The 23384-nt window shown below is 39.5% G+C and overlaps 4 protein-coding genes across 7 annotated transcripts; 2 read left to right on the plus strand and 2 right to left on the minus strand.

Annotated features, from left to right (window-relative positions):
- The first annotated feature begins 3880 nt into the window (after positions 1–3880).
- On the plus strand, positions 3881–4837 carry LOC121752693 (alpha-1,3-arabinosyltransferase XAT2-like). Its single transcript, XM_042147797.1, has one exon. It carries the CDS (start codon positions 3881–3883, stop codon positions 4835–4837), a length of 957 nt encoding a protein of 318 aa, XP_042003731.1.
- A 310-nt stretch (positions 4838–5147) lies between these two features.
- On the minus strand, positions 5148–14604 carry LOC121752055 (DExH-box ATP-dependent RNA helicase DExH3-like). 4 transcript variants are annotated; one of them, XR_006040238.1, is made up of 20 exons: positions 14161–14604; positions 13750–13904; positions 13232–13319; positions 12780–13019; positions 12192–12287; positions 10681–10869; positions 10356–10515; positions 10138–10268; positions 9725–9892; positions 9354–9626; positions 8864–9058; positions 8553–8756; positions 8352–8421; positions 8106–8254; positions 7208–7513; positions 6802–6861; positions 6568–6720; positions 6374–6484; positions 5661–6269; positions 5148–5577 (listed from the first exon to the last, which is right to left on the minus strand). XR_006040238.1 is itself a non-coding variant. In XM_042146938.1 (19 exons), the coding sequence occupies exons 1-19, from the start codon at positions 14533–14535 to the stop codon at positions 5802–5804; spliced, it is 3591 nt and encodes a 1196-aa protein (XP_042002872.1). In that variant the 5' UTR covers positions 14536–14604; the 3' UTR covers positions 5148–5801. The 4 variants fall into 4 exon arrangements, 2 of the variants coding, with proteins under 2 accessions (XP_042002872.1, XP_042002873.1); XR_006040237.1 differs by having other exon boundaries at positions 5148–5580; XM_042146938.1 differs by having other exon boundaries at positions 5148–6269.
- A 3185-nt stretch (positions 14605–17789) lies between these two features.
- On the plus strand, positions 17790–19776 carry LOC121752925 (T-complex protein 1 subunit delta). The gene has a single exon (XM_042148028.1). The coding sequence runs from the start codon at positions 17899–17901 to the stop codon at positions 19495–19497; it is 1599 nt and encodes a 532-aa protein (XP_042003962.1). The 5' UTR covers positions 17790–17898; the 3' UTR covers positions 19498–19776.
- A 211-nt stretch (positions 19777–19987) lies between these two features.
- On the minus strand, positions 19988–21907 carry LOC121752926 (WAT1-related protein At3g18200). Its single transcript, XM_042148029.1, has 7 exons — positions 21568–21907; positions 21422–21484; positions 21209–21325; positions 20887–21109; positions 20621–20779; positions 20377–20528; positions 19988–20286 (listed from the first exon to the last, which is right to left on the minus strand). The coding sequence occupies exons 1-7, from the start codon at positions 21759–21761 to the stop codon at positions 20121–20123; spliced, it is 1074 nt and encodes a 357-aa protein (XP_042003963.1). The 5' UTR covers positions 21762–21907; the 3' UTR covers positions 19988–20120.
- Between the last annotated feature and the right edge of the window lie 1477 nt (positions 21908–23384).

A 23384-nucleotide genomic window follows, 5' to 3' on the forward strand; every position in this document is an offset into this window, starting at 1 on the left:
CACATTTGTAGCAGTCGCCTTCAAACTTCCTTGAAGGCTGCTTTCCCTTCCCTTTGTCATTTGGACGGTTTGGGCGAGGGCGTTTGTTGGAGGGACCGCCCCGCTCCAACAGGTTGGCTTTGGCTTCATTTGGGGTGAAGCCTTTAGCCTTCTGATCACTTTTGCGCACGTCGGCCTCAATGCGCAACTTCACGATCAAGTCTTCAAGGGTCATCTGCTTTCGCTTGTGCTTGAGATAACTCTTGAAGTCCTTCCAACTTGGAGGGAGCTTGTCAATGATCGTGCACCTTAGGAACTTATCGGGCAAGGTCATCCCTTCAGCCACTAAGGAGTGGATGATCATTTGGAGCTCTTGGACTTGCTCCATGATGGGTCGAGAGTCGACCATCTTGTAGTCCATAAACTTGGATGCTACAACCTGTTCAGTCCCTGCAGCATTGTCTATGCTATATTTCTTCTCTAGGCTTTCCCACATTTGTTTAGATGTGGTTACATTGGAGTATACATTATAGAGGCTATCATCTAATGCACTTAAAATAAAGTTTTTACATAGATAATCCCCTTTTCTCCAAGCTTCATAGTCCGCCATGACTTCGAGCCTAGTCTCTTGGTCGCTTGGCGCGGGCGGCTCGTTCTCCGTGAGGAAGTTGGCGACGCCCAATGTTGTCAGATAGAACAACATCTTTTGATACCACCTCTTGAAGTCTGATCCTCCAAACTTGGGTGGTTTCTCGGCAGGTGGCATCATTCTTGGTGCCAAAGGTGCCGCAGTTGGTCCTTGGAAGGAACCAATTCCGTTGCCCCCGAAGGAGCCAACAACTTGGTTGGGCATAGAGCCCCCACCATTCATGTTGGGCATAAAGCCCGCCATGGTCGTACCAGCCCCGAAGGGACTAGCACCCGCATGAGACCCGAAGGCCCCAGCATTCGTGTTGATCCCGAAAGATCCAACACTAGTATTGAGCCCGAAGGCACCAACACTCGATCCATTAAAGGATCCGAAGGAACCACTAAAAGTGGAACCAACCGAACCACCAAAGGTGGAACCAGTGGACGCCCCGAAGGGGTTGTCCCAAACCCAAGGGACGGTGGATGAAGCGGCTGGGAAGCCAGGAGTTGGCATCATCGAGGGAATCGATGAAGTGTTGACCGGTCCAGTGGTCGCCATGGTGGAGGGAATGGCGGCGGTGGCGTTGGCAGCAGCAGTGTTGGATTCCGTCGACATCTCCAGCAAAAGGTGTTTAATATTTCGAAAGTTTTAGTTCAGTTTAGAAGTTCAAATTCCTTCAAAGGCAAGCTATCTCGTCTTGCGATTGTTGGTTTCTGGGATTACAAAGATAACTACCGGGCGTAATACAACCCAAAAGAAAGGAAAGGAAGAACTGAACTTAAAAATACAACGTATAATCGAAACTACTAAACCAGTGTGATTAGCCCCGGTAGTGCTCTTCGGTTTGGCGTGTCGTCCCCAAAGGTAAAACGGCTACGTCTCTATTGATGCAGCACCGCAATCAACAGAGCTCCGGCGAACTGGATGGAGGAGAGGGCAGAGCTTCGACAGAAAGACAATGCAGGGAGAGGGAGAGAGCTTATGCAGAGAATGCTTGTAGGTGTGTGTCCTAATGCAGTGGTATGGCTAGCCTATTTATAGGCCAACCACCATGCAGGGTCAACCAGCCATTGAAGGCTCATCATGGCAAAAACGTAACTGACGTCGGTTACAGGCGTGTGGCTGTAATGTGCCACCCGTGTGTGGAGCGTGTGGATTTCTCACGTGGGCCAAGCACCAAGCCCAAAGACCAATTGCCAAGTCCAAGTCCAAGTCCAAGTCCAAGATCGAGATCGAGATCGAGATCGAGATCGAGATCGGGCCCGCGGCCCGCGACCGCGAGCGCGAGCACGGGCACGGGCACGGGCACGGGCACGGGCTCGGGCGGGCGGCGGCGGCGGCGCGCGCGTGTGGGCTCTTTCACCCATCTTGGTCCACTATAATTATTAAGTAACATAAAGTCACTTAATTTATACACATTAAAGATGTGTTAATCCTCCAATGTGGGATAATTAACACTAGTTAATTATTCCCTAAGCTCCATCTCCAAGCTTTAATTAAAAGCTAATTATGCCCAACTTTAATCCACTATTTCTCACTCACCGGAAATCGGATTTGAGAAAGTGAATATACTACATTTATCTACGTAAAATGTAGATCGACGCTATGTCATTTAATTTCACAAAATTAAATGTCTCGTCACATTTATTATTTGGTCAAAATCCATTGACCGGGCATATTTAATCCATGATTTTTACACAAACCACCACAATCATGTAAGACTTAATTCAATAATTAGTTCATTGTTTAAGATTATTATTTCGTAAATTGTTTATATTTGAAGTTGTGATTGCTTGTAAATGATTTTTTCCGTTGATATAAATTAACTCTTTTGTTTGTATGAGTGATATCAACCAATTTAATGTCTTTATTTGTCGGAAGTACTCTAAATAAGGGGATTTTGTTTGACAAATTAATTAATCATCTTTTCCACTTAATTAGAAAAAATGGTAGCCGGCACCTCACATCTTTATAGTCAAACCACATCATTAAAACAATTTTGTCTCTTTTCACAAAAAAAATAAATCTTGAGAGCTTACCATACATGTACATCATCTGGTCCACGAAAAGTTTATCATATTATTATAGACAGCACAAATTTTAATAAAATAATTAACTGTGTAGTGGATATTGTGATTTTAGTGGAGTCACTTCAAATATGTGACTAATGAGCTGTGTAAACCTTATTATTATAAGTGAAAATGGATAATTTTCTTTTCTGGACTGAGTATCATGGCAACTTTTGCTACAAGAATAGTTTGTCGGATTGTCTACTAAACAGAAGGCATAGGCCAGATTCTTCTTTTATTACAAAAGGCTAGGTCAAATTTTTATTTTTATTTCTTTTAGTAAATTCTATATATCTCTCATATCATAGGGGTGTATTACGGTCCTCACAGCTCTTTAGTGTTAAGCTTCAAACAGATCACAACCCTTGGGTCCTTGAATTGAATTGTTGTGATCAAAATAGCCGAGCTACATTAATTGATGGAAAATCTATATTATTAGTCGGTGTACATTATTAGCATGAAAATCTACATTATTAGACTATAATGCTACTCCCTCCGTTCCATAGTAATAGAGTCATTTTGCCATTTGATACGTTCCATAGTAATAGAGTCATTTCCCTTTTTAGTAAAAGTCAACACATTTTTAACACCTACTTTACTCCCCCTTACTTTTTTCTCTCTTCATCTCTCTACCTTTTTCATTTTCCACTTTATTCTCCATTTACTTAACTCATCCAACACAAATTTTCTTAATCTCCGTGTCGAAAAGAAACGTCTCCATTACTATGGAATGAAGGGAGTGCATTATTAGTTGGTGTACATTATTAGAATGAAAATCTACATTGTAAATGACACGTGATATTAATCTAACCATTAGATGACAAAATTGTGAGGCTGCGATTCGATTGAATGTTTGGACAATATTTACATGTTGAACTTGAATACATCCCCTCATATCATAGTAGTATTAATTTTGAAACGAGTATTATTGAAATAATGAATCTAATGATTTTGGAGTGCTTCTAGTTATAACATGCTATAATTTCTTTTCCTCATTTCAGATAGTTCCGTGGAGAGTGTAACACCACCAATCACTCAAAACCTAACCAATTCAAGATCACAAGTGTACGAAATAAATGGTGAGATTAGGGTCCATGCCAACTCATCCACCATATTCATACCCACAACCCAACAACTCAACACAACCTCCTTTTGGAACCTCAAACCCTACGCCCGAAATTTCGAGCAAAGCATAATGAAAATGATCAAAAATATCAACATAACTTATCAAAACCCTAACACCACCCCAACTTGCACCCGGCGATTCACCGACCCGGCCGTCGTCTTCTCCACCGGTGGCTACCTCGGAAACCCCTTCCACGACTTCACCGACGTGCTCGTCCCACTCTACTTGACCTCTCGACAATTCAACACGACGGTAATCTTCCTCGTAGTTGACATGAATCCTTGGTGGATTTCCAAATACAAACCAATCCTAAACATGTTGTCAAAATACGAAATTATCGACATGGCCAACCAAAATGAGGTCCTATGTTTCCCAAGAATTATCGCAGGGCTCAAATCTCACAAAGTGTTAAGCATAGATAAATCGATTTCACCGAACTATTCAATCACTCACTTCACTAAATTTCTCAAAACCACCTACGAATTGGAGAGGGGGTTTGTCGGTGGTTGCAAGAACAAGAGCCGGCGCCCTCGCCTGCTCATCATCTCGAGGCAAAGGACACGGCGCCTGAGGAACGAATACGAAGTGGCTGAGCTGGCACGAAGCGTTGGATTCAACGTGAGCATGAGGGAAATGGGAGGGGATGTTTCATCGGTGGCGAGATTTGTGAATGACTTCGACGTTATGGTGGCAGTGCATGGTGCCGGAATGACCAACATGGTTTTTCTTCCCGAAAATGCGATTGTGGTGCAGATTGTGCCATTTGGTGTGGAGTTTAATGCGAAGGATTGCTTCGAAAACTCTTCGAGAGATATGAATTTGAGATATTTGGAGTATAAGGTGGAAGTGAGGGAGAGCTCGTTGGTTGAGAAATATGGGGTTGGGAGTGAGGTGTTTGATCTTCAAAGTTTATATAATAAGGGATGGAATGTTTATCGTTCGATTTATTTGGATGAACAAGATGTTAGTGTTGATTTGTTTAGGTTTAGTTCAACTCTATTGGAAGCCATGGAGCTTGTTTGTAATAGTTAGTTAGGGTTTTTTCTTGGTGCATGGGAATCTGTAAATTAAATTGAAATGTAATGATGTTCCAATAATTAAATTACACTTCCATTATTCCTCATTTTCTCAGTACCTCAAAGCAAACGCAGACTTATAAATATATTGAAATTTTATATTCCTAGAAGCTCTTATCTATCACTAGATAATCACCCCAAATCTACACTAACTAGACAACTTAAAATCATTCTAAAAGACCAAAGAATGCAAATCTACAAAATTCAATAAAAGTGTGGCAATTTTAAAACCTGCAACATCAAAATTGCAAGAGGCCATCAAAGACTTCTAAAAATGAATACGAATCACTATTAGTATAACTCTTCAACATTAATATAAACAGGAAAACCGGTCATGGCTACCTGTGTTTCGGGCATAACTCTGATAATGATGCCAACATATGGCAATACCGAATGTCAAAATCATTACATACTATACTACTCAATTACTGATAGGAATGAATCAACTAAATTATGATAAATATGCTGCCTTATTCACCTTTTAATCTTTTCATACTACGGAAATCCTATATAATACAACTGACCACTGAGATAGCCGTAACTCCACCTTACTTGATCGATTAATCTAAGAAACGTAAATCACCAACTTCGTGAATGTATCAAGGCAGGCAAGAGGACTTTTCCTATGAATGGAAGAACTCACTTGTGGTGTCGTTGTATCCACTTCAAGTAATATATACAGATAATGGGGGAAGGCTGCTGCATCAAAAATGTTAGAGAATCAGCTGTCTGGCTGTGTTAAAGAGCAGCCACCCGGTAAGAATCAAAAGCTTCTATACCAGCAAAACGTCGACTACTTCCTGTAATTGCATGAAACCAAGGCGCGATATTGCTCTGAAACAATAAAACTATGGAGACCATCTGTTCATGGTGGTGTGCTGATCCAATTCCATCAAAATATGCTTCCTACAAGGAACTAACTACTGCCACCTTGTAGAAGAATAATCTTTGTTTTTCTTGCTTTTCTTCAGAATGGCAGACATGTACTCTACGGTTTTTTGAGACGATTGGCTTTCGCCAGTCAACCACGTCAGAGCATCTGCAGCTGCGTCTTTCTCTGCCTCTTTTTTACTACCGCGAGGCTGGCCAACAAAATCTAGACCATTGAACATAACAGTAGATCTGAACTTGTTGTTTTTTAATTCTTTCGTCTTATAGGAAGGCGGCTGATGTCCTGCCCTAGCTAGCAGGGTTTGGAGGTGAGATTTTGCATTACTACCTCCAACGTTGGCTGAACCTGATTGAATCTCCTTTTCGAATTTTTTCGAGGCTGTTGGAAGCTGCCGCCCAAAAACAAATCTACCTTCACACCGCTCCTCTGACACCAGCAATCTCACTGCTGTTAGAAGCTCGTTATGACTCTTTATGTCCAACTTTGGGTTCGAGAGCTGCAGTCGTATAAGCATGAGATTAAACGAAGAAGGAAAACAACAAGGCACAGATAATTAGATATGCCAACAATGAGCAAGACACATAACAGACGGATATATACCTTCTTTTGAACAAGTTCACCAAGCTCTTTCTTTATGCCAAGATACATAGTAGCCAACTCTGGCTTCATGAAGAACTCCATGTATCCACCCAGCATTTTCATGTGGCCATCCTACAAAGATAATGAAAATAGCTGAGAAAATGGCAATCATGAGAAAAGCATAATTATGAGAAACAGGGAAAGCATAGATTTACTAGTCCGCCGCTAGAAACATTCCCTCCAAATAAGAGAACCACAGAGTCAGATACACCAGTTGAATCTCGAAGGAATACTGAATTGACTTTGATTTTTTCATTGAAAACAAGCCATGGGAATGGAATCTTGGCTTCCTGGGCATTCACAGAATTCTGAACAAGAACGTGTGGAATCATTAGTACATGACAAACGTGAAAATACAGCATTTAGTGACATGTGATGAACTATCTTACTGAATGCAACAGCGCCGAACCATCCTCCATTGTTTTTAATGATATTGACCTCTCCTTGTTCTGGATCAATATACTTTGAATTAGTTCTAACACACAACACTAGTACCCGATAAAAATGCAGCCAAAAACTATGAGCCAATGAACAAGAACTGGCCATCAGAAAAAATTAAATGTTTATATCAAAGTAAAGCAACCAAACAATGCATTCATTGGATATTTCTTGCTTTCTAAAAAATTCTTCAACCTAGCATAAACAAGATGTGGAGAAAAATATGCATCCTTATTACCATGTTGAAATAAATCTATTAAGAGATTAACCCAAGTGAACTCACATTCTCAGTGTCCTCACTTAAGTATACAATTGGTTTTGAGAAATGAGAACACAGAAAAATGATGATTTACTCACCACAACAGAGCATATTCCAGGAAACAGACCAGCACATATAACAGAACGAACAAGATGTTCATCGTGACTGCACGTGTTACAACTCTCAAAATTTTCAACTAAACCAATATCTTTGAGCAGATAAGAGAACTGCTTCTTTAGAGAATCAATGGCTCTCAGAGTTTGCATAGATAGAAAATTTCTCCAACAATATTCATAGCCAGACTGCTCCCTTTCAGCATGTTTCCAACCATCAAAGGCCCGGACCAGTGCAAGATGGTCACTGAAGCCACGAGCAGAAAACTGGGCCTTTGCAGACTCAGCAAGCTGCAAGAGTCAAAAGAGATTACCAAGTTATTCATTGTGCTTGGAACAAAGGTTAACTCAATGCATCCTGAATATATCCCTTCAGAATTGAAAAATCAATCAATCCTCACTCTATTTTCTACAATGTTGAAGCTAAAGGTCTAGCATTAATTGAGAGACAAGACATAGCACAGACCAAACAGAGCATAAAACTGTGTAGTGTGTACTTAAGTAGCCTATACATATCAACAGCCAATTTTTAGAGACATTCTTCTGAAAGAATATAAAGAAATACTACGAACCTGCATATGGAGATTGGAGAACAGCTTAGTAGGAGTTGTTCACACTTACAGTTATCAGCCATCAAGTAACTCAAAACTAGGAGATCTATATTGAATAAGAGTAAGAAATATCGAGTAACTGGTCCCTATTCCCTAAAGAGGAGAAGGATTCTTATAAAATTGGAAGCGCATCAAATATTTTTCAATAGAAATCGCAAAACCAGTTGCACTGAGTGGACTTACTATTTTGCTCTAACAATGCACAATGCACAATGCTCATCCCTACTAACAAATCAACTAAAGCACACGACTTAAACTGTTATGCTACTTACATCTTTTTTGTCGAATGGCATCAAGAATGGATCTCTCACACTTAGACCAGCTACAATTGTCATTATTGGATCCAAGCAATTGAAAATAGCACCATATATGAGCATTTTACCGAGCTTTGGCTCGACTGGAAGCATCGACAAGTGGCGTCCTGGAATAAGAAAGCATATCATCATCAGAAAGCAACGGATATTTGCAAGCTCTTATCAGAAATACAATGTACACAATTAGTAAAAATTGACATATACCAAGCACTGTCAGATTTTCTTTTTCATCTAAAGCCCCAATCATCTTTAAGTACTCAACAGCATTTTGAACCTGAGAATCAAATAAATATACATGTATAAAAGACAAAACCTTATAAGGCAGCTACAGTACTTGGGTGAAAATGCACAGCCAATGGTTAAAGGATGAGTTGCATATAAGGGAGGGTGGACAATTAAGCTTACTGAGAGCGGTTCAGGTGCTTGTAAGGCCTTAGCTAAGAACTCTGATATGCTACCAAGTTGCAAGCTCTTGATTTGCAAACAAAGAGACTGTAAAGGTGTCCTCAAAAGTTCTGGTAATTGATAGTCTGCAAAGGCATCATGCACACATCTAGGATATAGATGGTAGCACTCTCCTGGTTGTACACGGCCTGCTCTACCTTTCCTCTGATACATGAAATTAAAAATCATCCATGTTGCTTTCTAAATGCATATATTTCTTTAAACAGTTTCATATCAAAGAGCTAATTCAAAATCTTGAGAAATGCATATACCTGGCGAGCAGAAGCCTTCGAAATCCAGGATGGAAGCAAACAAGGAGTGTTATTCAGAGCATCATAAGAAGTCTCTTTTGCTTTCCCACAATCAACCACAAAAACGACATCATTAATTGTGATACTTGTTTCAGCCATATTGGTTGCCAGAACAATCTTCCTGACTCCATCTTCAGGTTTATTAAAAATCAATTTCTGTTCTCCAAAAAGAGCAAAATTAATGTTATATAAAGAATAAAAATGAACTGGCGCTGTTTAAGATGACTAAGCTATTTATAACAGCTCATAACATCCTCCATCAATCCCCTGGCAAGCAACCTCACTATGTGAGAGTGAGAGAGACCCATAATTGTATGTCCTAGATCTACCCTTCAGTAAAGTGCCCTCAACACTAAGCATAAATTATTAGTCATAAAAATATGCAACATGTGAGTGATGATGTGCACTCATAATTTAACAACTATTACACAGCAAGGATCCATGAAGTAACCTGTTCTGCACTAGACATGGAACCATGGCATGCAAGCAACAAAACTTTGGTTGGATCTCCCAATAGTGGATGAGCTTCAAGCTGCTGTTTCAAAGAATTTATGTCATCCCAACCAGTCATAAATACTAATACAGCACCAGGCCTTTCTTTGCGGCAAATGTGACAGAGCACATTCTCAATTAGATTAAAGCCAATTGAATCAGGATTCCAACAAGAGAGTGACTCCCGAACTCTGGGGCTGTACTCCCTAAAATCAGCAGCCATAAGAGCTTCCTGTTTCAAGAATTCAAAGACAATCCATAACAGAATCAGTAAAAAGGTTAGGCGACATAGAATCATAATCTGATTTTAGTTTTACGATAATAATATACCTCAACAGCTGAAGCTATCCGTGTCTTCCTTTTCCTGAGACCCTGCTTCTGCATTTTCCACAATTTGTCTTGACCATAGTTATCAATTTGATTATACGGTGTCAATCTGTACCCAGTCGTTTCTAGAATGTTTTCCAGAAAGTAATTCCGAACAGGGTATGTAAATCCCTGATAATAGACCAAAATACTGAATCAACTATTGGATCAGAAGGGGTGGGGCAAGTGTGCGGGTAGTATCCATCGAAAAATATGAAATTATATAGGGAAGCAACAAGAGAGCAAAGCAACTTTATAACTAGAATAGAGCAGAAAGTCCTTTCATAAAATTTAAATTTTAGTGTACTACTTTGTGAATTAGAGTACATTTAAGCAACATGAAATTAGGAATTTGAACTCAAACAATTCCAACTCACAGGAACATGTATAGCTGGAGCTCCACCAAAATAAGAAGCAAAAAGATCAGCATTTAGGGTAGCACTCATCAAAATCAATTTTAGTTCTGGTCGGCGAGGAAGAAGATCCTTCAGTACAATTAGAAGAAAATCTGCAACGGAATGGACGACATTGAAAACAAAGAATACATAAATAAGGAAATTCATTAATACAGAGAAAACTGCAATCAAAGAAATACCTTCATTCATCCCACGCTCATGAATTTCATCAATGAAAACATGAGTTACACCTTTCAAGTTTCTGTCCACCAATAATCTCCTTAAAAGGATGCCAGTAGTACAGAAAAGGAGACGAGTATCTCTTCCTTTCATTCCCTCAAGGCGAACTTTATAACCAACCTTCAGACGCAATAGAAAATCATTTGTACATTTATAACATATAGTGTGCGATTCAAATAAATATCCGTACTGAGAACTGTTACATTAAACCTATAAAGTAAATATATTATATATATGCTACAAACATAAGAGAACATTTTCAATCAGAATATGCAAGAGACTTACAGATTCCCCTATTTCTTCACCACGCTCAGCAGCTACTCTCTCAGCAACAGCTATAGCAGAAATTCGTCTAGGTTGGGTGCAGATAATACTACATGTAGCTCCTCCAGAGGCATCAATTTCTGACTCCAAGACGTATTGTGGTAATTGGGTAGTTTTCCCACAGCCAGTTTCGCCAGAGACAACGACAACCTACAAAAGCAAATTGCAACCAAGTTCAGTAAGCAAAATCATGTAGATCTTCTACCGTTCTGCACTCAAGAGTCAAGAAGAAACAGAACTTAGACACAGTTTCTTGAGAGAAGACTTGTCAAGGATTTTTCGAGGGCATATATTAAGGTTTATATATATAGAAAGAAGTGGAGAAATCTTCATAGATCAATGGGCAAAAAATGTTAGTCGTCATGCAGGCAGATTACTATTGCTAGATGATACTTGCAATTTATCTGCAAATTTATTAAATTAATATAATACAAAAAAGCAAAAAATATCAAACAATGTATACTGGATGAAAGCAAAAGATTTAATGGAAATATCTATTCAGATAATGCAGCAACGTTTAATAGTAAATCCGGACTCTGGTACCATGATTTCCACCAAAGTCACTCAGGTCAAGGGTGGCTCAACTGGCTGGCACTACCTGAAGCTCAACTGCTCAAGTCACTGTGTCACTGTCCCTCGAACAGCTGAAGCTCAAGGCACTGTCCAATAACCACTAGTCACAATGACTCAAACAACTATTCCAGTGAGAATTGACTATTGAGTATCACTGGGCTCGAGTAACACTATGAATTAGGCGGGATCAGCAGTCTGTATCAGTATGGGTAGTAACAACTAAGGTCTTTGTACAAGCCAAAACGATTCTAGGGCATTTTTTAATTAGCCAACAGCTAAATAACTGAGCACTTCTACAATAAATCCACTAAATTCCTACAGAATTGATTCAAGCAATGGAGAGACCAGGAACAGCACAGAGTGAAGCACCAAAGTCCTAGCGATGGCACCAAAAACTGAAAATTTTCACCCTCCTAAACACTGCCCTACCCCACGCCCCAGATCCACATCAAGCTCATATTACCTTCTTTTTATTTAGTCCTCTACCGGCATGCCACCCTTTTTCTACTGTGGAGCCTAAAACTAGTTTTAAGCAGAACATACCCCTTATTTCACTACATACACTGCAACAGAGAAATTACCAAACTACCTGTTGAAATTACTTTTCTTAAAAATCTAATATGAACATGGTAGATTGGCCTCAGAACAATCGTGTAACTGTTGTTACTTTACCAAAGATCAATATCAATTGACAAATCAATGTTAAATAATATACGAAGATCCATTTTATGACATTAGCTAATACCTAAGGGTTTTATATGTGCTCATTTGGTAGCTTGAGAGGTGTTGGATGAGGTGAGTCAGCAAGAGAAACTCAAAATGCACAGAGTTGAAACCCATCGAAGAACATAAGCCAAATGAATTGCCACATAACAAGACTAATCAATTCAATCCAGTACCTGATTTTGAGAAATAGTGCGCAATAATGTTTCTCTGGCTTCATGAGATGGAAGACTTTTCCGGAACTCCAGCATCTTCTGACCTTCTGAAGATTCCTGTACCATGCAAAAGAGTAAATCAAGTCCATCAAATACACATGCTTTTGTCAGCCGACCAGAGCCATATATGTTTATAATTATATACTTTCTCGTATTAATATACTCCCTCCATCCCATAAAAATGGAGACTTCGGGGACGGAAAGGGTTTTAATGCGCAATTGGCAAAGTAGGAGATAGATAGAAAGAAAAAATGGTTGAAGTATTATTAATGGAGAATGAAGCCCACCTCATAAGACAGAAAAACTTACTAAAAATAGAAGTGGGCTAATTTTGTGGGAGGGGCCAAAATGAGAAAAAAGACTATTTTTATGGGACGGAGGGAGTATTGGAATAGGAATTCAACTATTAGAAAATCAATCTCTGACACCAGCACAGTATGATAGAGAGCAACTATAAAATAGTGAACTGAAGATAGATTTAGCAAGTTAGCAATAGGTATGGTAACGCATATATAACTAGAAAATAACAGAAATCTGGATCACACTAACTCGCCAATCTTGTTGTTTATTGCGCATCTGCAAGCTCCTTCGCTGAAGAACCCTCTCGGCTATAACACTTTTGGTCGAGGACGCCTCCTGCTCCTCCAGTCCTTCATCAATTAACTGACCCTGACCCACATTGGATGCTGGATAAGCATTATGAAGGCTTTCTTTGTTTACAGCCTTTTTAGCAAGGTGTGCCCTGAGATGAGAATTTACTTCCTTTTGCAACCCAAATGGCAACAGAACCTGCCAAAAGAAACACATATGTATGTTAAGTTGTTAACTACAAATCATGTAGTTTCCAGCTTCAGTCATAAATTAGGTTGAGATGTTGTAGAACCGCTCATAACCAAACTATTCTCAGAGAGGTGCTTGGAGACTATCAATGTTTTTAGAATAGTAAAAAGAAACAAAAGAAATGATCAATAGAAAGTTTTTTTTAATATAATAAGGTATACCTCCCTTTGAGGACGCTTTGTATCCAAATCAGATCTATAATTTGGCAGTGGAACTTTACTGAACACAACTACTCTGTCATACTGACGACTGCAAATAAAAAAGAGACCTTTAGAAAGAATCATGCTTAACTAGATTCTTAAACTTGCATCTTCTCTGTGATTAGACCTTTAGAAAAGAATCATGCATAACTAGATTCTGAAACTTTCATCTTTCATGTCATTAGGTCTTCAAACTTTTATTTAGTTCATGAAGGTCTTTTAATTTTGTTATTTTGTCATAATTGGGTCCAACTATGGCAGTCATTTGAGAATGCTAAAAGTGTGAGAACCCAAAGTTCAAGAAACCTAACTGAGCCAAGTGAGAACTTAAGGAGCTTTACGACAGAAACTATGAAAGTTCAAGGATCTATTTTCGTGCATATTCATTTTAGCAACTATCTCAAACAAACATCAATGCATATAGTAGCATATAACAAGTGTGAGGTTGCAGATATATAAAATATATATCCTTCAAGTACCAGTGCAACCCCATTCTGGTTGCAAGAGCTGAGAGCTGCTCAAAATCACGCCGATCTTTTTTCTCTCGCGAAACAATCTCTTGCTCGTCTTCACGGCGCAAAAACATAGTCAACTTCCATTGCCAATCTTCAACATTATCGAGCGTGGAAGCACCCTGGCAATGATATATAAAAAGAATCACAAACTTAATTATCAAATTTCAATATCAATTAAAATTCGAGCTCCATTATCCAAATTAACTATATCAAATTTCAATATCAATTAACTTGTCCTTAAGACAGAATAATTTAATTACAAAATTCCCAGAAAGAAAAAGAGAAAAGGGGAAAACACACAATACGAGTAAAAGAACAGCATTTCCACATCGGTGAACAAAAGAAATTGAGAATCTGAATCAGCGCCAAATTTACCGATTGCTTGGGCGAAGACTGGACTTCGCAGTCGGACTCCTCCGACGCATACTCGTCGTAGACAAATCTCCCGTAGCTCAAACTGCGCTGATAGAAGTGCGGAGAGGAAAACGTAGAAGCAGCGTTTCTGCTGCGCCTCACCACAACAAAAGACTTGGACGAAGATGATGATGATGATGATGATGATGATGATGATGAAGCATAGCAGGAAAAAGAGAAGCCTGCTAGAAGATTCCTCCTAGTTTGAGTTCTCGGGTACAAATTGTGAAGCCTGCGGTACGCCGTCACGGCGGAGGACCAGGATTTTGTGGGACATGTAAGATGAGCCAGAGACATGGCTCTGAGCTTGGGCTTGAAGAGATTTTGGGCGAGCATTGAGGAGAAAGGGTTGCTAATAAGCGATGAGCAGTGTGTGCTGTGTGTGAGAAGACATGGCGTTGATGCTGTGTGGGAGTTGTGGTTAGGGTTTAAGGATTACAAGCATCCGCAACAGTGGCGTCGTAACCCGCGTTCGTCCGCGCAGCTGGCACGGACGTGTCTTGCCGCCGCTGTGCTTGCGCCGCTGGCACGGCGCTGCTCGAGTGGCATCGTAACCCGCGTCCGTCCGCGCCGCTGGCACAGACGTGTCTCGCCGCCACTGCGCTTGCGCCGTGCCAGCGAGCAGGTGACGTGACGGCACGCGATTGGGCAACGGCATAGCCGTTGCCTTTAAATATTTTTTTTATTTATTTAAAATTCGTTATTTAATTATAAATAATTATAAAAAAATAAAAAAATATATTTTCCAAATCCCAAAAATATTGCCGTTTTTTGCCCGTTTTTCTAAAATTTTTGGAATTTTTTTAAATTTTTTTCCCCCAAAATCATCTATAAATACACACATTCATCATCCATTTATCGCATCAAATCATTTCTCATTCATAATTCTCATACAAACTATCAACACATTCATCCCTCACTCAAAACTGCAAATGGATTTCACCCATCTCATGGCGGAAGCGGAGCGCGAAGAACAAGAATACTACGAACAATATCGTGCCGCTTACGAAGAATATGTCGCATCGAATACCCCCGCTCCTCCTCCTCAACGAACTAGATCAACTCGCCGCTACATCCATCGGGACCGGGAGGGAGCCCACGAAAGGCTCGTTGCCGACTACTTTGCCGACCAGCCGCGGTTTCCGGCAGATTACTTCAGGTGCCGTTTTCGCATGTCAAAGCGCTTGTTTATGCGAATTGTCAACACATTGTCCGCACGTGTTGAATTCTTCCAAACAGGTCCAGATGCAGTCGGCCGGCAAAGTATCACGCCGTTGCAGAAGTGTACATGTGCCATCCGACAACTCGCTACTGGGCAAACGGCTGACATCTTCGACGAGTATTTGCATATCGGTGAGTCCACTAGAATCCTTTGTCTAAAGAATTTTTGCGAGGGCGTTCGTTCAGCCTTCGGGGATGAATTCCTTCGGGTACCCACAACCGATGATTGCCAACGGTTGCTTCGTCTTCACGAATCAGTCTATGGCTTTCCCGGAATGCTTGGCAGCATTGACTGCATGCATTGGAGGTGGAATAATTGTCCGACTGCTTGGAGGGGGCAACACTTAAGCGGTCACAAAGGCGGCGGCCCAACACTTATCCTTGAGGCGGTCGCCGACCACCGCCTATGGATTTGACATGCATATTTCGGCGTTGCCGGAGCCAACAACGACTTGAACGTGCTCTATTCGTCACCCCTCTTCAATGATGTGATGAATGGTATAGCACCGGCGATCGACTTCACCGTCAACGGAACTACATACCACATGGGTTACTATCTCGCCGATGGTATCTACCCAAGGTGGTCGACTTTCGTGAAGATGCTCAGCAACCCGCACGACCCGAGACGGGTTCTCTTTGCGCAGCGTCAAGAGTCCGTGCGGAAAGACGTCGAAAGAGCCTTCGGGGTCCTTCAAGCCCGATTCAACATTGTGAAGGCCCTGGCTCGGCTGTGGTACGTGAATAATATCGCCGACATCATGTTCACGTGTATTATCTTACACAACATGATTATAGCCGACGAAGGGCCGAGGGCGGCTAGCTTCTACGACGAGGATGAAGCCGAAAGCTCAACATCGAGGTCTCCCCCATGCCGATGTGAGCATACGACGGTTGGCCAGAGGATCGAGACAAGGCACACAATGTGCGATACCCGAACCCACATTCAGCTACAAGAAGACCTAATCAAACACATGTGGACGATATTCGGCAACGAGTAGTAGTTTTTTAATTTTTAGTATTTTAATTATGTAATTTTTAATTTTTAGCATTTTAATTATGTCTTTTTTATTTTATTTGTCATTTGTAATATTATTTAGGTTTTTTTAATGAATTTTAGTATTATGGAAATGTTTTTGTTTAATTGAATTTTAAATTAATTGTGCTCGTCCTTGCGGAAGAGCACAACTGTGGGTGTTGTGCTCTTGCCAGAGAGCAGGCAGAAAAAGTGGGGCCGGACCCACAACCGTGCCGCTGGCAAGAGCACGGTTGTGGATGCTCTCAGGTAAGAGGTTATTTCTTCTCGATCACTTGTGCACCCAAAATTTTTTAAATTTATTTAATATATTTTATGCATAATTGATAAATAAAATAGATATAAAATTTTTAAATTTAACATTATTTGTTATGTTTAATATAGTATTAGTTTGATTCTATGTCATTGACAATTTTCACTCACATAAATAATAAAATTAAAGCCGGATTGAACAAGAAAAATGAGATCGCATTTGCGTTTACATGATACTTCTAAACAAAGAAAATGTTATAATATGATCGTGAAAACGATATTGAATGGATTATGATATTAAGTAAGAATAGGCCAAACGATAAAATATTATAGTACAACATAAAAGAAAATGATATTGTTTGTATCCAAGATTTAATGCATTTTAGGATTCGATTGAGTAGTAGAGTAATGCACATATGCGTCGGTGGTTCATGACGATGTCTTCAATCACTACACTATCAAAGCAAATTTCATGTCCTTCCCCTTCTGCATCCGCTCCATGTCCTTGTAGCAACAACTAGTGTAGTTGATATCGAAACAACAACTTTTCATAGGATTATATTTATGACCGAGAACGAAAATTATTTTAGATGGCATTGAATTGAAAGTTCAGTGAAGAAAAGGGAGTACTGTTTTTGTTCGAGAGTTTTCCGAGTTGAAATCGCTCCAGATACTAACTTGTAGGTGGGATGTGTTAGCTTTCATACATTTCAATCAGATAATGTCCTCACAATTAAGATGGATAAAAACATTTTCGTCTAATCAAATACTACTAATATTTAGTGGACCAAAATAGTTTCTATATATAAAAATAAATAGATACTAATAAGAAGAAATACTAGAAAATAATGAGATTTGTTCACAAAATAAATAGAGAGAAGATAAGAATCTAATTAAGTATTATTATTAATAAAAAAATGAGTTTTACATAAATCGATACTCTATTTGACAAAAGGTTAGCTTTTGTAGAGAAAAACAGAATGATTTGAAGTAAATAGTAGTAATAATTAAAAATAGAAAATATTGAAAAAGGAGAAAAAACCCTTTTCACTCCATTTTGAATTTGCATATATCGCACAGCGCATCTCCAATTCACTAGAAAACCCTCTTTCACTCACAGCCTCACCCTCCATCGCGCTTTCTCTCTCTAGGGTTTTACACATCAAATCTCGCTCTCTCTCAACACCCATTCAATGGCGTCCGCGGCTGTGTCAAAGGCAAAGCCCACAGAGACCTTCGTTGACAACAAGCGTAAAGATGACATCCGGATGGCCAACATCACGGCGGCGGAGGCCGTGGCCAACGCCGTGCGGACTAGCCTCGGTCCCAAGGGCATGGACAAGATGATCTCCACCGCTTCCGGCGAGGTCATTATCACCAACGACGGCGCCACGATCCTCAACAAAATGGAGGTCCTCCAGCCCGCCGCCAAATTCCTCGTCGAGCTCTCCAAATCTCAGGACGTCGTCGCCGGAGACGGAACCACCACGGTCGTCGTCATTGCCGGCGCGCTGCTCAAGGCCTCGCTTACTCTATTGAGCTCCGGTATTCACCCCACCGTGGTTTCCGATTCGCTTCACAAGGCTTCGATTAAGGCTGTCGAGATTTTGTCTGCTGTCGCCGTTCCCGTGGAGCTCTCGGATCGTGATTCGCTCGTGAAATCTGCATCTACGTCGCTGAACTCTAAGGTTGTCTCCCAGTACTCTACTCTTTTGGCGCCTTTAGCTGTTGATGCTGTGCTTTCTGTTGTGGATTCTGAGAAGCCTGATTTAGTTGATTTGAAAGATATTAAGATAGTGAAGAAACTAGGGGGGACTGTTGATGACACTGAATTGGTGAATGGGCTTGTTTTTGATAAGAAGGTGAGTCATGCTGCAGGTGGCCCCACTAGAGTGGAAAATGCTAAGATAGGTGTGATACAGTTTCAGATATCCCCACCTAAAACTGATATAGAGCAGAGCATTGTGGTGTCGGACTATTCACAGATGGATAGGATTTTGAAAGAGGAGAGAAATTATATTTTGGGGATGATTAAGAAGATAAAAGCTACAGGGTGCAACGTGTTGTTGATTCAGAAGAGTATCTTGAGGGATGCTGTCACGGACTTGTCGTTGCATTACTTAGCTAAGGCTAAGATTCTAGTCATTAAAGACATTGAGAGGGATGAGATTGAGTTCATCACCAAGACTTTGAACTGCCTGCCAATCTCTAACATCGAGCACTTCCGTGCTGAGAAGATGGGATTTGCTGATATTGTGGAGGAGGTGCCACTGGGAGATGGTGGGAAGATTGTGAAGATTATGGGAATTAAGGACATGGGGAGGACAACGAGTGTGCTGGTCCGTGGTTCAAATCATCTGGTGCTTGATGAGGCTGAAAGGAGTTTGCACGATGCTTTGTGTGTGATAAGGTGTTTGGTTAACAAGAAATTTCTGATTGCTGGTGGTGGAGCACCTGAGATAGAGCTTTCGAGGCAGTTGGGTGCTTGGGCTAAGGTACTCCAGGGAATGGAAGGGTATTGTATCAAAGCTTTTGCTGAAGCTCTTGAGGTGATTCCTTACACGTTGGCTGAGAACGCTGGGTTGAATCCAATCGCCATTGTCACCGAGCTGAGGAACAGGCACGCACAAGGTGAAATCAATGCAGGGATCAATGTGAGGAAAGGACAGATCACCAACATTTTGGAGGAGAATGTAGTGCAACCCCTGCTAGTGAGCACAAGTGCAATTTCCTTGGCTTCAGAGTGTGTCAGGATGATCTTGAAGATTGATGACATAGTTACCGTGAGGTAGAGCTGTGGTCATTTGTTAAAGTTATTGGCTACTGGAGGGTTTGTTTTCAGTTATTATCTTTTGCTATATTTTGTGTTAGTTTTACTCAATTTTGTGACTGTTTGGCTGTTTCCAAGTTGACTCATTAGTTTTTCTAGTGAATGGTGTTACCTATTTGTTATGTACTATTTCACTGCCTTTCAATTTGGTTTCTTAGAATGGGCAGATATTATGTTACTGAATTCCCTTCTGCTGCTATTGTGAGATTGCTGGATGCTATCTATTCTGTTTTTTGAGCAATATCTTTCTAGGCCTCCTTTACTTTTCTTGTTTGTTGAAAACAAAAGCACTGCCTTTTCATGTCCTTACTTGTAACAGCTTATGATAGATCTGAAAGATATTTTACACTTTCAACACACAGTGTCTTTTTTCAGTTCATGGTAGTATTATTTTTGTCTGCTTCCACTTGGTGCTTAATTTTTATATTTGATAATGTGGAGGTCAAGGAAAATTGAACAAGTCAAGTGAAGATCTACGTGTTAATATTTTTTATGCTGAGCCTGTTTTGGACATTATACAGGAAATGACCTATAACTTGTGAGCCTTTCAGCATGTGAAGGCTCTAAATTTGCTGACAGATTTTTTTACGGAATATCAGCTCTTGTAGGGCACTCTTGACTACTGTTGTCACCATCTAATAGATGTTTTGTGAGAGTCTCTTCCTTGTGTTGGCTTTGATATCTTGCTTCTGCTGTTTTACCCCATAAAACTAGATACAGGCCAGTCATGATTAGTGTAGCTCCAATGACTCTGCAAGAGTGGGGAAAGTGTCAGATTGTTTATTTGATTCACTTTTTTTACTTGCCTTGAATTATTTTGACATTAAAATTGAGGACATACCCTCCAGCGTATAATTGATCACCAAGAACTATGGATGCCATTCCGGCAACTAATACTGTTTGAACTGGCTGGAAGCTGGACACGAACACTGGACCACCCTTTTGAATGCACCAGGTCTGTAGTACTATGACAAGTCCTGATGATATTATTCCCTGCAATATGTATATGATTGGTAGATAGTTGAGATTTATGAGGTGATTATCATAGCATGTAGACAATAAAATAAAGCGGTGTAAAGTCTTACAGCATATAAGATGGTTAAAATTTCTTCCCCCGACACTATTTTCCAGTGCGTTGGATCCCTTTCTGTGAATGCAGCTATGCATAGGAATTGAATCAATCCGAAGAAGAGTGTGAATGATGTAAGTGAGAGTTTGGCAGGGTACTTCTTTACTGTAGGAGCCTACACATGAAGAAGCCTAGTTAGTTGTTACATTCAAACTGATGCATTATTAATTTACAAGTATAAGATATGGAATTTGAATTTGTTGCATTGTTAGATCATCCTACCTGAAGGACCATCCATCCAGCCCAGGATAAGCAGTGGCAAAAGGTAAATATACAACCCAATGCCCAGCTTTGCATTTTGTTTGAACTCTCTGTTGATGGATTAGTTCCATTCAAAATTAGTGGTCCTTTGTACAAGGTGATAACCGTAGCGCCTCCGATGCTCACCAAAGTCCCTAGAACTTTCACTAAACCATCCATCCTCGCAACATTCACTTGCTCAATCCTGAAACCATCACACAAAGTTAAGCCCTCAGCCTCATCCTATCTGATCTCTCTCTCCCTCTAGATTTGAAATTTACTACAATTTGAGTTCTGTTGTTACCTCAAAACAGACGCCATGATAAAGGTCAGTGCCGGTACTGTGTTTTGCAGTGCTGATACAAAGGTTGGTGATGCATAGTACAAACCTAGTATGTAGAACACCTGGTTTGCTGTGATTCTGGCAAGGAGAAAACACCAATTTTTTTGTTAATAGGAAGATGAGATAAGTAGTTGAAAAACGAGATGGCTCGTGTTGATGCTTAGTTGAACTCACCCCACTAATGCTAGTAGGAAGAACTCAGCCAACAATGAGAATGTGAGAGGTGTTCTCTCCTTCCTGTAGATGAGGATTGTGTAAGATATTTAGGAAACGTTTTGTGTAGATAATAATTATACATTTAGAATGTTTAAGAAACTCACTTTTCCATGAAGTAGGCAAAAGGCCCTATCAATATCAATGCAATAATGTTTCTGTAAATAGGATACACAATCTTGCTAACACCAATGTTGAGAGCAACCCTTGAAACTATGTGAAACCCGGCAAAGCATAGCTGCAGAACTATCAACGATGCCACGAGCTTAGCTCGTTCAGAGATGATGGTTCCCTGTGCCATATCGTCGTCTGTGTTTGTGTGTTGTCTTTGTCTATGTTGTACCTATGCATATATAGACAAATATGCAGGGACATGAATTTTTTAGTGTGGCATGTATTATTTGATAGAGAAGATGGTGGTTAGCAACTTGGAGGATAATGATTGAAGATGATTATGAGCAAATGTATGTGAATTATTAGTGCAATGTATTAGCTGCAATGATAATGAGTTTATCTAAATCTAATTTGATATGTTGACTTGAAATTGAAATTTGTTAGGGAGACAAAGAGTCTGTTGCCCATGTTGGGCAGTTAGTGAAGGGAAAAAGATCAATATTGGGTTTTTGCATATTATTGATACTAGTGTTTGATTTGAATAGTTTGTCTGCAAATTATTGATGGTTATGATCAATCATTTTGCAAAGATTTCAACTTTGTCGGGAGCTCAATTTGTCCAGCCATTGCAGTGGATTTTCTATTTTATTTGAGGCTTAATAGTGTTTTAAGTTCCAAACTTTTGGTGTAATTCATCATATGTCTGAAAATTTCGACAATCTCCATAAAACATCTCGTTATATAATTGACAGATATATGTTACATCTCGTCGTAGTCTGAGGTGAAATTCTTTTACCTCCTCGACACGTAGAACATAGTCGTTATAACAAAAAGATAAGACATGTTAAATGTGTATTGCGTCTCCAAGTATTTTTTAATTTTTAAAAATATCTCCAATTTTTATCTTATAGTATTAAAAAGTATCCCTAATTATTAAGGAAAATAAAAATTGGGGGCCCAAAAAAGTTACACTTTTTCTAATTTTTGGTTAACAACATCGTTTCATGTATTGAGGGAGAAATATTTGTATAGTGACATTTTAGGAAATATGTTCAAAGTTGGTACATTTGATAAAATGTTATTAACCCTTAAAGAAAGAGTAAAAATCATGGAGGAGTTGATAAGCATATGCTTTTCTTCTTCACATGTTTCAAGTTCCAATGGGGATTTAAGAGAAGCAAATCTATATCTTGATTTTCATTGTCTGTGATATGCAATGCAAGTATATACTGATATCTTCACTATTTTCAGAGTATTTTTCAAGAAGATACGCATTAACGTTTTGATTCACGTTTTTTCCTCATTTCATTATCATATTTAATTACCACAATAATCAACTTCTATCAAAATTACAAATATCACGAGAATTAAAATACTAAAGAGTTCTTATTTGAACTCACACATATATTAATATGGAATATGCGATAAATTTGATTATATTTTAATTTGTGTCTTTTGAAATATGCTTTTTATTTAATCTTCTATCAATTATTTGAAATATTTAAGCATGCTTCAAATTTTTGAATTTATCATCATATTTTACATCTTTCTATTTAGTCTTTAACTTGGAAAAGGGCCATATGAAGTTATGAAAGCAAGAGTTTCAACATAAGCAAAGATTTCAATTGTAATGCTTGATCTTTATTTTGCATCCATGGATAGCTAGATCTATTGGATTATGTGGTTAGGTAGTAGTAATTGACTATGAAACTTTTTCGATGATTTATTATCTACGAACTTAACTAAATTATTTTCCCATTCATTGGTAAAGTAGATCAAAGAAAAAGCAATGGGAAATCAACAAACATAA

The sequence above is a fragment of the Salvia splendens genome, chromosome 10 (assembly GCF_004379255.2).
Source record: "Salvia splendens isolate huo1 chromosome 10, SspV2, whole genome shotgun sequence".
NCBI classification, from domain to species: domain Eukaryota; kingdom Viridiplantae; phylum Streptophyta; class Magnoliopsida; order Lamiales; family Lamiaceae; genus Salvia; species Salvia splendens.

What these genes read in the sequence shown, in the direction of transcription:
- LOC121752693 (XM_042147797.1), top strand. Translation starts at nt 3,881, where the DNA reads ATGATCAAAAATATCAACATAACTTATCAAAACCCTAACACCACCCCA.
- LOC121752055 (XM_042146938.1), bottom strand. Translation starts at nt 14,535, where the DNA reads ATGCTCGCCCAAAATCTCTTCAAGCCCAAGCTCAGAGCCATGTCTCTG. An exon ending in TGAGCGTGGGATGAATGAAG is followed by an intron (nt 10,269 to 10,355) that starts GTATTTCTTTGA and finishes ATTCCGTTGCAG; the next exon opens with ATTTTCTTCTAATTGTACTG. An exon ending in CTCCAGCTATACATGTTCCT is followed by an intron (nt 9,893 to 10,137) that starts GTGAGTTGGAAT and finishes GTCTATTATCAG; the next exon opens with GGATTTACATACCCTGTTCG.
- LOC121752925 (XM_042148028.1), top strand. Translation starts at nt 17,899, where the DNA reads ATGGCGTCCGCGGCTGTGTCAAAGGCAAAGCCCACAGAGACCTTCGTT.
- LOC121752926 (XM_042148029.1), bottom strand. Translation starts at nt 21,761, where the DNA reads ATGGCACAGGGAACCATCATCTCTGAACGAGCTAAGCTCGTGGCATCG. An exon ending in TTTTAACCATCTTATATGCT is followed by an intron (nt 20,529 to 20,620) that starts GTAAGACTTTAC and finishes TACATATTGCAG; the next exon opens with GGAATAATATCATCAGGACT. An exon ending in GATCAATTATACGCTGGAGG is followed by an intron (nt 20,287 to 20,376) that starts GTATGTCCTCAA and finishes CCACTCTTGCAG; the next exon opens with AGTCATTGGAGCTACACTAA.